The sequence below is a fragment of the Lepisosteus oculatus genome, chromosome 6 (genome assembly GCF_040954835.1).
Source record: "Lepisosteus oculatus isolate fLepOcu1 chromosome 6, fLepOcu1.hap2, whole genome shotgun sequence".
Taxonomy (NCBI): Eukaryota; Metazoa; Chordata; class Actinopteri; order Semionotiformes; family Lepisosteidae; genus Lepisosteus; species Lepisosteus oculatus.
Genome location: NC_090701.1, coordinates 50606915 through 50619460, shown reverse-complemented (window position 1 = coordinate 50619460; position 12546 = coordinate 50606915). Strand labels below are relative to the sequence as shown.

Sequence of the window (12546 nt, the reverse complement as noted above, 5' to 3'; positions counted from 1 at the left end):
GGAATAAATTCCTGCCTTCTCCTTATCAGCCACGTCGGGAACACCTGCGTTCCTGTGGAAAAGCAGTAAATCGAATGGGATCTCTCAGATGCCCGCTTTCTTACTAAGGAAATTTGTTTGTTTTTTTCAGTAGAAATTTACTGAAAGGTATCCCATGCTTATCCCTTCTATACTAATTTAAGTGGAAAATTGAAATCCAACTATGTCATCTTTACTACTTACCTTTCAAATGTTACCATACAGTAGTTATGCCCATGTCAGCATTAGATAGTCTATAGCATATACCTATTCTTGGGTCCTATTCTATATTCTATTTTATAGTTTACCCCACATAAATCCTAAACTTTCGTGCTTCAGTTGGGGGTTATTTTTGATGTACAGTACCACTCTCACTTCTTTTGTCTTGGTTGTTTTTCCACAAAATCTTTATCCACAAATTCTATATACTGTACATCCACATAATCCTTCCCTTCCCATGCTTTAGTTATTCCTATAATGTTGTACTGTAGTTACCTGTTACTGCAGTAGCCTCAAGTTCCTGGCTACTTTACTCCTTATGACGTTGAAGTTGAAGTGTTTAAGACGTTAGAAACAGTGTTGTGAGGAAACACTGGGGGACAAGTTCATTCAGGAAGAAAATCATGACTGTCTGAAGAACAGGGAAAAGAGTAGCCCTGCTTTCAACAATTATACAAACTAGATAAATAAATCCTGCAGAAAAACAGCAAAACCTCTTTTGAATGACTGAGGCAGCAGCAGGAAATAGGGACTTGAAGATGGGGAAAGAAATTACTTTTTCCCCCAAAGGAAAAAAGCTGTTCACAGATCACTCAGTAGGACATAACTGACTCTTATGGCAGGGGTTATGCCTACTTGTTAAAAATTTGCAGATTCCTATTCATTCAAAATGGAATAAACAGAGCCATGGTATTACAGACTAGTTAGCCTCACCTCAGTCATAACCACATCATCAGAGGATCTAAAGATCTGTAGGAGGAACATGCATTTTATAAGATGGCATAGATTTAGAGGAGGTACACTGCACAAAGAAATCTATTATGAGTCAGTGGTGGCAGCGGCCATCTCCTACGCTGTTGTGTGCTGGGGCAGCAGCACCATGACAAGAGATGCAAATAGGCTCAATAAACTTATCAAGAAGGCTGGCTCTGTGTTGGGGATGAGCCTTGACCCCCTGGAGGTGGTGGCTGAGAGGAGAATGCTGACCAAGCTCACAGCCATCATGAACAACACCTCTCATCCGCTTCATGGGACTGTTACTGGGCAGCGGAGTACTTTAAGCAACAGCTACGGTGTTCAAGGGAACGTTTCCGCAGGTCTTTCCTCCCGGCGGCTGTCAGGGTGTATAACTCTGCCCTAGGCTAGGACTGTTAGCCCTTCATTTGCTCGTCTATGGACAGCATGTTTGCTCTATTGTACTTTTTGGACAATCAGTCTGTATATACCTATGCACATTTTGCACATATTGTATTGTTTTTACAGTGATTATGATCATATTCTGCACACACCTATTTATTTACTGTATTTTATATTATTTTGTATTACTGTACGTATTCTAATGTTTAGTCTATTCTGATGTCTGTTTTTTGCTTGACTTGGGCTGCTGTAACATATCAGTTTCCCTTCAGGATCAATAAAGTCTTATCTATCCACTGCTGTAGTAACTTTATGATACTGTATATAATACAGTATATAAACATACTGTAGCATGTTGAGAGAACTTATGATAAAGTACTCTCAAATTTAAAAATATAGGAATCCAAGGTAATGTGCAGACCAATAAAAATGTGTAAAAAAAAACAGAAAACAGGGTACTGATAAGGAGAGTTAACGCAAGATGTAATGATTGTTCAATCTAGAATTATTGGTAGTAATGCTGCTTCACATTAAAGGCTATAGGGTACTGTAATCTTTATGTATTAAATTATTAAAACTCACGGAAATGTAAATTATATATCCGTCAGGCAGCAGATCTCTTTATTCTAAAGTTATATCGCAATTTAATTTCCTAAAAGCAAAAGGTGATCGAAAATATGACTACATATCCCAGGGAACACTGTTGCACTGTATCTAGTGACGCAGATACGATGTTGTAACAGTATTTACTGCTGTTTATCTCACTTTTAAAAGTTCGTTTAGGTCTCGGGTAGAAGCGCAAAAAGAAATACGTGTTATCCCTGTGTACAACGTGCAGTAGAATATATATTAATTTTTAAAATTTAGTTTATGGAAATGAATTTTCTGAGTCATGCATTCTTACTAGTTGTTTTTCTTGGCTGTGCCTCGTCCGCAGTGTTCAAAACAGCAAAAATAAACGACAGACCCATTATCGGTGAGTTAAAATTATTAATCTCATTTGTTTGCTTAAAAAAATAGACACTAATTTACAAATTTCTCTTCGTTTTATATTCTGTACTGGTTCAGGCAAGTCACTCCGTGATTTTACCGTGTCACTTGACTCCAACCGGAAGAACAGTTGAATTAGGCAGTAGATGCGGGTTTTAAATTTTAGTCAAAAGGGCCCAGTTTCATGCAGATTTTGTTCCAGTTTCAGCAATCAATCACGGTATTTCTTGCTTCATTACAGTTACCTGCAGACCACCTCAGAGACTGGGTAGGATTATTACAGTTACTGTAGTTGATCAAAAGTAAAATGAATACATTTTACAGAACTTTTTGAGCTCTGGTGCACGATAGTTGATTTGAAACAGGGAGCCTTTACTTTAGTTAATCAGGTCAGTGCTTCATTTGTCACACTAGACTGAATACTTCAAATGAAGAACACAGTAGTGAGACACACCTATGGCAAAAAGCAAAGTGAAAATTTAGAATGGAATTAGGATAATTTATTCAATATTTAATCAGTACAGATTTTACAGTGGTCGTTGTTGTTCAGTTAATATCTTGAGTGAGCATCAATCTTTTCCCAATATTACAAATTTAATTTTCGTAATGCAGTACTGCAGTGAAATAATTTCTTAATGACATAAAAAATAAATGTATAATGTATTTGCAATTGCCAGTATCACTCTGTTTTGAAAACGTCACATTGTCCAGCTATTCATATACTTTGGTCTATACAATATACATTGTAATGGTGTAGGTTATATCTTATTTATTTCTATTTTTTTCTCCTGTGCACCTAAAGCAAGAAAGGTCTCAAGCACAGCGATCAAAATGGTTCAGTGCTATAACCTAAAATGAGAGTTTGACTGATAAATTATTTGCCAAGCATACTGTAGAGATCTTTGCGCCTTGCATTGGTAACCATGTCTATCTTATTATTGAATATTATATCAACCATTTTAGGGGTTTTGGCTCAAGAAATAAAATCATCTGAGAATCCAGAAATTTCTTACATTGCGGCATCATATGTGAAGTTCCTGGAGTCAGCAGGAGCTCGAGTGGTGCCTGTAAGGTAAGAAAATGAACTACGCCCTGCTCAGATAAGTGAGACCATGCACTGCAGTAAGGTTATGATATCTTACATGGCTGTATGGTTACCACTTCATCCTTTGCAATTTAGATATTGACTTACACCATGCTATAGACGCTTTATTCAGTTCAATGAATAATGTAGTGCTCAATGATGTTAAGTGGACATGATATGGAATTATGTTACAGATCTTTGTTTTGGCTTGTTTTTTGAAAGCTGAACTTGAAAATAAATGACAGCACTTTTAGAATAGGATTAGGATTGGATAAGGTAAAAAGAGAAGAGTATTGCCAGTACTATTTTAATTATTAATAATTTCTAGCTAATTCTTAGTGAAGTTTCATATTTGTCTTACTGTATTATCGCTGGCAGTGATGATTTTAAAAAATTGGAGAATTAATACAATAGGTTTACAGATAAAGCGAGAAAGTAGTACTGTAATGTCTGCATATTTTTCCACCTAGTCTTAATGGCACTGTTACAGATTATAAACATAACACAATTTCAGTAGTTCCTGAAACACCTTTTGGCAAAATGTATTTGCCTTTGTCACTGTGTTACCCCATTTCCTATAGCAAAACTAGAAAATATTGCCACTAAGAATACAGTACATTATCATTTACAGACTGTAAATCAAATGACATGTAAACGTAAATGTAAAAGAAATGACAATTTTACAATATCTAGTTATGCAACCCTTTCTGATGCAACCCTAACTGATGTTACATATTGCTGCAGTGAGTAAAACAGTATAGTATAATAATCTTCTTTGTTTTCAGTTCTGTAACTACTTGCTTTTTATTCTTACACGTAATATAAACAAAGCTTAACTGTTAAGTCTTGGGCTTGTTTTTAAAAAAGGCTATGAATGGGACATTAGAACATGTATTTTTAAATCTGTCAGCTGGGGAAAAGTTTTTCTTTTTAAGAAAAAGAATGGGTTTTATTCTTAAACCTACAAATGCAGTAAATTCTTTTTATTTTTTGTGAAAAATGTTATAACCTTCTGACCACTAGGTTTTCCAATTTCTTAAAAAGAACAGATTTCTCGTAGTATTTCATCAACGCTTTAAAAAACTCATTTCCCCTTTCTTGCATAGAATTAATCAGTCACAAGAGGACTATGAAAAGCTTTTCAACTCTATCAATGGGTATGTATTCTACTGTATATCACTACATTTTCTTGTTTGGGGGTATTGCACCTCAAAAGTCTTAAGGTTATCTTAAGACTGTTTTTTGTCTTACTGCATCACATCTTTATTTGAATCCCTCACTGTCCGGGAGAGTCAAGGATCACACTGTGTTCTTAGGCAGTGTGCCTCTTTCTCACAGTGACATGAAGCTGAAATGGAGGAGCTTGGGTGCTGTGGAGAAGGGCCAGTAAAACTAGCTCTAAATCAGTCCTGCTGGCACCTGGCTAGCCCCAGCCAGCACTGTGATGAAGCAAGTCAAGGGAACGCTGTGTTGCATGTCCACTTGCTAACTTGCTAACAGTGAAATGTGAATGGGGCACTTGGCACAACATTGTATCCATACTGCATCCCCTGACACTGGATTATCTACAGACCAAGACAGAGATAAAGTGGGAAAAGGATAAGAAAGTCAAAAGTCTGCATGATATGCTTATTCCTTTAGTTATTTTCGGTTTTAGAAACATAATAATATCATGTAACTTTCTCCTGTCAGATTCCTGTTGCCGGGGGGAGGAGTCAACCTCATCTCTTCAGGGTATGCCAAAGCTGCAAGTGTTTTTTATCAGCTTGCTTTAAAGGTAACTTTCGTTCCTCACTGTATCTTTGACATTAATCGCAAGACCTGCGCTGACCAAGTTCAGTTATGTGCAGAACAGATATCGAATGCTAAAGTAAGCATTTTGTCAGCTGAAATAAAAACGTTGATCCATTCCAATTGCTGATTTCGAAGACAGTTTGAGGTTACAGTTTACTGCTGGGTAAAACAAAGTGTCTTAAATGTACTGTACATGTGTTATGAAAGAAAATATGTGTGTCCCTGTGTGTTTTATTTATTTTTCATTGAGGTCATTGCCACAGTCTGTAATGGAACACAGTACTATGGCATCAGCCGGTGAGTTTTCACAGGGCATATAATCACAGGCTTATAAGGGTTCCTTCTCAGGGGCATATGGAGGCAAAACAATAAATAAAATGCACGTAAAGTAATTTTTTTATTTCTAAACTCTAAGCTTTTGAACTCTGAGCTAAGCTAAGCTACTCTCACAAAATGTCAATTTGTGCTGTTCTCATGTTTTGAAACCTGTTTTTATAAGAATGTTTATCCCTGACAGGAAGGTGTAGTTTCTGATACCTACTGATGTCTGCTGGGCCACACACTGTAGTTTTTCATAATTTCCTGTTTTGGGTAGGATTGATGTGTCCTTTTTTGAGCTTTCCTCTTCAGGACATACACCTCCATATGCAGAGCCCTACATATGCTTATATAACCTTCCCCCAACCTGCCTAAAAATTAATTAAAAATAAATTGCTCATAGTTATGGATCATACAGTAATGCACCGTAGAAATCATGTAGACCAGATGTGCAACATCATAAGAACTGCTTTTCGGGTATTACTAATGTAAATCGAATTACCCTTTAGTCGTCGGTTGTGACCCCATGTCCTTGATTATTTGTTTGAAACCCTGTGAACTAGAGGTGTTTTCATGCTCTGTAGTGAAACAAGGACATGGGATTGCAATTGGAAATGTAAAGGAAATTCATTCAAAATAAAGAAAATGTAATAATTCATCACAGCTGGGGTTGCGAGTGTCTGGTACAGGCTTCCCAGCCAGGTAGTTTCTAGAAGTGGCAGGTAAAACCTTTAATTTCACGTACAGTAGCTGTTAGAACTACTTACTGTAACACCCAAGGTTGGGTCCTTTGCAGTCTTCCTTTTTTTCTTATGCTCATAACCTCAGAACAGACCACCTTAAATATGTAATAATGAAATATAGTTATTTATTTTTGTTTGTTTTAGGCTAATTCTGAAGGTGACTACTTCCCTATTTGGGGTACCTGTTTAGGATTTGAGGAGCTGACTTACCTTACGAGTGGAAAGATTCTGTTAGTAAGGACTAACACTACTAGTGTTGCACTTCCGTTGATTTTTACTAAAGGTAGGTTCTCGTTCCATACAATCATACATTTCCTAAACTGTATTCTGTCCAAATTCATTTATTCGGTGTTGGCTGTGTGTTAGGTGTGTAGATTTATTCACTGTGTAGTAAATCTGTAGCAGTTATTTACATTACACTGTTTTGTAGGTGCCAGAGAAAGTAGGCTGTTTAAGAACTTCCCTACAGAGCTCTTGGAAGCTCTTGCCACTGAGTCTATAACCGAAAACTCACACATATGGAGTCTCTCTGTTGAGGTGAGCCTTTCCCAAAATGCTTTAGTTTGTAGTCCATGCTTAAATATGGTGGGTAGCTGCGTCAGCATGCGTAGGCTGTATAGGAACAAGTAATAGGTTTATTCCATGCTGAAAAAAAGAAGCTTTTGTATTCTACTGTATATACTACTGTCACACCTGAAGAAGGCTCCACGGCCGAAACGTTGTGTTCTCTTTCTTCTTTTTTTCAGCATGGAATAAACCTATTACTTGTTCCTTCGTGCTTAAATATGCAGGTCTAAATCCAGGTTGATGCCTCAAATGGTGCTATTGGACCAGTAAGTGGCCCTATTCCCTCCCGACCAGAAATGTCATTGTCCCAGTATGGCTAATGAGGAAACTGCTGTAGACATCTGTTCTTTGAAGAGATGTTGAACTGAGCTCAAGTGAAGCACAAAAAAATTAAATTACCAAATTCTTTTTTGCTCCATTTGTGCCATTGAAAGTAGCGTTTGTGCTCTTTTGTTCCATTCCTCTTCCTTTTGGAGTGTTGTCACTCAGCACCACCCCAACCGGTCTCATTTGTAAGTGCTCCGTTATTGCCAAAGTGTGCCATTCAAAGTAGTGTCCGAGCTACGTTCTTTCCCGAGATCCTCTGAGGGAGTTGCCTTTGGCAGGAAAACCCAAGATCTCCCTGCTCAGCTGAGCCAAATCCGGCCCTGTTTGGTTGAGCCAGAAACGTACTAAATTTACTAAATTGTATGGGGTTTTACTCTTTGACTTGCAATGTTAGAAAAGTAGTCAAGCTACATCTCAATCTCTGATAACTGTAAACCTTAAGTTATTTTGAAGTTGGCCCAGCCAGTGCTAAGTACCCATTTGCCAGGTTGTTTGGAATGGGGTGTTATTTGCATAGTTAGTTGCACGATTGTGAAGTAAACCTTACCGTTGCTTCCAACCTGTTCCAGAAATACAATAGTGACGAGAAACTCCGAAAGTTCTACAACATTTTGACAACTAACAAGGATGAGAAATTGGAATTTGTTTCTACCATGGAAGGTAAGACGATGTTTCATAAAATAAGTTAATATAATAAAATGTAGAACATTCATTTATTTAAAAAGTTGGGCTACAAAAAAATACCTCACACAATTTCAACACAAAATGTCACCTAGTTCTTAGATGATCTCAGTTTCTTAAAAGTTGTTTTGCAATGATAATTAAATGTTTTATGCTATAGAAATAAAAAGTGAATCTATAATATTTAGTTTAAATTTAAAGACTCCGAAGTATGATGGACATTGTGTAAATACAGTATCAGGATGTCAGTTGTATGATAACTTGTCTGGAGCTGGTATGTATTTTAAAAGTGCATGAAAAAGACTAAGCAGTACAGTCTGTAGGCTAAATAAAAAGCATCTGGCTTGTGGCACTGTGGCTCAGCTGCATTCAAAAGCATGTTTTCTTTGATACTCATTTGGTTTAGTTTTCTGAGTGGTCGAGAAGTCCCCACTCACTAGATTTGATCCTCTACTAATAGTTAATTTGTGTGTCCTTCATGGTTTTTACTTTCTTCCATAAGACTTGCATGTCTTACTGCCCCCCATTTCTTTATCCGATTTCTCAAAATAACTCTTAAATGCATATCAATACTCAAAATGTAAAGAACAGATTAAGAGATTACTTTATTAGCCCTATACAATTTATTGTATTAGGAATTCCTCTTTTCGCATACCCCAGCTTGCTCTCCGTGAGACACGCAGACAGGGAGAGAAGCTTGGGGTCAGAGCACAGGGTCAGCCGTTTATACAGCGCCCTTGGAGCAGCTGGGGTTAAGGGCCTTGCTCAGGGGCCCAGCGGAATAGGATTCCCCTGCCCGCTGTATGATATAAACCGGCAACCTTCTAGCCACGGGCGCAGATCCTGAGCCACAGAGCCACCGCTCTGCCATAAGAAGGCTGTACCCCTGGAAATGCAAAATGTAAGGTGGGAGGCTCCTCAGCCCCCCCAAGCAAAACACTTGCAAAGGCAACCCCCAGCTCCCAGAACGGAAGAAAAAGACACATGATCATCACGCGGACACCACTCTTCTAGTTCAGCGCATTTCAGTTTTGATTTTTCTGTAATTGGCCAAGAGGGCTCAAAGCAACGTTTTGTTTTGTAACTTTTCTTTATTACTTTTAAACATTAAACATTTTAACCAGTGTTTGCACTGGATGCTTCCGAGTTGAATGCATATAAAAACGTGAATCCAGGAGCTACAATTCACTCCAGGCGCAGTGGTTAGCAGTGTTGCCTTGCAGCGCTGGGGCCCTGGGATCAATCCCAGACCTTGAGTGCGATCCCATGTCCTCCCCATGTTTGCATGGCTGTCCTCCAGATGCTCCGGTTTCCTCCCACAGTCCAAAGACACACTGATAGGTTAGTTGGCCTCTGGGAAAACTGGCCCTGGTGTGAGTGTGTGTCTGTCTCTGTCTGTCCTGTGATGGACTGGCGTCCTGTCCAGGGTGTATCCTGCCTCATGCCCATTGCTTGCTTGGATAGGCTGTGACCCTGACCTGGACAAAGTGGTTGGAAAATGGATGAATGGATAGGGATGAAGAGTGAATAATGTTAACATCCTAAGCAAATGGAACTGTGGTTTGTTTGGCCTACAGTCCTACAGTAGTTAACGTAGTATATGTTTTATTTTGAAAATGACGGCCTGTGTTGACAGCTGTAACCCTGTTTTAAAATTAAAAATAAACACCGAGGTCTCCTAGGAAAATAAGTACAAATGCTTCAATTAGGTTTCCACGGGAATTCCGTTGTTTTACATATGGCTTGATTTTTATTCTGTGTGCAGCCTATGATGTCCCCATTTATGGAACTCAGTGGCACCCTGAGAAGAATGCCTTTGAGTGGACAAGACCATACATTCCCCATTCACCTAATGCAGTGAAGGCTACCTTCTATATGGCTGATTTCTTTGTCAATGAAGGTAACTGATCAGGTTCTGTTCCGGTGTTAAAGCCTCCCGATTGGGTCAAATCAGAGTGCGGCGGGGGGGGGTCACAAAGCCTCCACTTTAATGTAGGCCCTGCTGCTGCCTGCCAGGCTGGGGGCCATCTCAGACTGGGAGAGTGACATACAGTTCTGTGGGGCTCTTGTGTCTTGCTGTTCAGAAGTTACTCATGTCACTGGCTGCAAGCTGGGAATGGAGTGGGGTTTAAAGAATCTGTTCTCTGACCTCAAATACTGTTCTTTTAATTTTAAAATAAGCATGGAAGTGTGTATTCTAGTGGGAGGTATTTCAGTATATAATCATCCTGAGTTAGTGTGAGGAGCAGGCTCAATACCCTAAATGATCAAATATTTGTATAAATTAGCAAATAATATACACACACACTGTCTATATACACTTACAGAACATTGACTAACAGATTTAAGAACACATTTTATTTCAGTAGAGAATGGCTTCAGCTACTACATTGTCCTGAAAGATGAAGCTGCAGTTAATTTACCAAAAATGTCTAAAACGTAATCAAGAGCTTAATTTGTTGTATTAATAATTTACTCTGCATTAGTCTCTTATTTAGAATGTATTTTTTGTTTAAAATGTGCTTTCAACAGATATAAGCAAAAAGATATTTATGGATGTGCTGTAAATGGGTTTTCTTTGTTTTTAACAGCAAGGAAAAACTTTCACCATTTTCCAAGTGAAGAAGAAGAATCAAAAGCTCTGATCTACAACTACAGTCCAGTTTATAAAGGAAATCACTCTGCTTTTGAGCAGATCTATATATTTTCTTAGCAACAGGGTTTTAATTGAAAAACATTTTTGTTTGCTCTTAAGGTAGCAAGGCAATAGTTTACGAGTATATATCTTTCATTTGATTGAATGCTTATTCAGAAGAAAAGAATGATTGTGACAGATGATTTATAATTTTCTTGAATAATGTCATTACTTAAATTTGATGGAACAAAACCAAAATCAAGAGGCACTTTACAATTATATTTTTAATTGCATGTCCAGTGAAATAGAGATGTTGGGTGGGAAGCTGTGTTGGTGTGTGTTGGCTACAAAGGAAACATTGAAAGGTTAATAAGGAACAAGTAACGGGTTTATTCCATGCTGAAAATTCCATTCTTTCTTCTCTTTTCAGCATGGAATAAACCCGTTACTTGTTCCTTTGCAGCCTGTGCATGCTGATGCAGCTCCCCACCTGAACTATTAAAGGTTAATTCCAAGCTGAAAAATAGAAAGGAGAAACACATTTCAGCTGTTCAGTTCATCAGATGTCCTCTGCCCCTCTATACCTAAAGAAACAGCCGAAAAATTGTGTTTCTTCTATATGTTAGCTTGGATTGAACCTTTATTAGTGAAATAGAGGGCTATCATTTTGCTTTCTGCATTTTTTTTGTGTGATTTCTACTTGAGTGTATTTTTAATTAAAATGCTGAAACCTTTAGAGTTTTTTAAATATAGTGTATGTTTTGGGTGCACTTTTTGTCATTTACACCACAGAATTTCCAGTTTTGTCACAGATGCCTGCTTTCTCAGTGATGATGTGTCTTACGACAGGTCAGGATTTCTACCATCTTACTGCATGACGTACTGTACATGTACAAGATCACTGTGCAAAATGTGGCTTCATGTCAGTGATGACCTGGGGAAACTTCAGCATTTTGTGAAACATCATACCCTGGTAGTATTTTAGAATTTTAATACTTTTAAGAGGATGATTTGTAAGAGACTTTAATAGTTTTATGACATAACGCTATTTTTTTTCTTTTTGTTAATCTAATCCCCATAAATTCCCGTCCTTTTACTATTCTGTCTCTCTTAACGAGCTCACGGACAAAGCATTTCATTGCCGACAACACTGCTGTATGCTGTACTGTTTGTGCATTGATAAATAAATCTTGATTAACTGATTGATTGAGACATTTTTGATTTGTTGTTTGACATTTGTTTTGCAAAAGTTTTTAGTGTTCTTTTAACACAACTTAATCTATCAAATTATTACTCCCAGTGTTATAATCTCCTATTGGTTCCAGAACTCAGAACTGTTCCCTCAGACTCCCAAACTTCGGCTTGATACTGAATAGAATGGTGCCCAATTAAGAAAACAATAACTGCCTAGTTAATTATTTCTGTAACATACCTACAGTCATTAGCATCTCCTTGTTACATGAATAAAACGTAGGAATTACAACATTTTATATAAACAAAATGTGCTGGTATAGAGAGGTATTCATGCTGGACTCAATGATTGTGAGGCATCCTGGTCCTGTGGCCGCAAACTAGGTCCAGATTATCACCCCTGCCTGACGGACGGTCTTGTGGCTCATTCAGGTGAATTTAAGCCATGCAGCAACATTCTTTTTGGAGAGAAGGGGTTTTCTCCCATCTACACATCCACAAAAGCCATTATTGTTCAATCTTTTGCTCGTGGCAGACTCATGAACTCAAAATGTTTACCTTTTTGACTGAGGCTTGGAGATTCCCTGGAGCATCATGCTGTCTGACCGTGGGGTGAATTTGCTGGGACACCCACTCCTGAGCAGGCTGGCAACCGTCTTGAACTTTTTCTCCCTTGTAAATTCTCTTTCTCACTGTGGAATGATGGACTGCATATTGTTTGGAAATAGCTTTGTATCCCTTCCCAAACTAATGAGCAGCAACAATTATTTTGCTGAGATGGTCATGGATATCTTTTGACCTAGCCATGATATGTTAAAACAAACCTGACTGTTCCACTCCAA

At 38.1% G+C, this 12546-nt stretch overlaps 1 protein-coding gene across 2 annotated transcripts; it reads left to right on the top strand.

Annotated features, from left to right (window-relative positions):
* Positions 1–2075: 2075 nt before the first annotated feature.
* Positions 2076–11716, top strand: ggh (gamma-glutamyl hydrolase (conjugase, folylpolygammaglutamyl hydrolase)). Of its 2 annotated transcripts, XM_015353571.2 has the most exons (10): positions 2076–2350; positions 2606–2632; positions 3328–3436; positions 4555–4605; positions 5141–5225; positions 6448–6586; positions 6734–6840; positions 7767–7857; positions 9644–9778; positions 10470–11716. In XM_015353571.2, the coding sequence occupies exons 1-10, from the start codon at positions 2245–2247 to the stop codon at positions 10589–10591; spliced, it is 972 nt and encodes a 323-aa protein (XP_015209057.2). In that variant the 5' UTR covers positions 2076–2244; the 3' UTR covers positions 10592–11716. The 2 variants fall into 2 exon arrangements, with proteins under 2 accessions (XP_015209057.2, XP_006634071.3); XM_006634008.3 differs by lacking the exon at positions 2606–2632 and having other exon boundaries at positions 2077–2350.
* Positions 11717–12546: the final 830 nt, after the last annotated feature.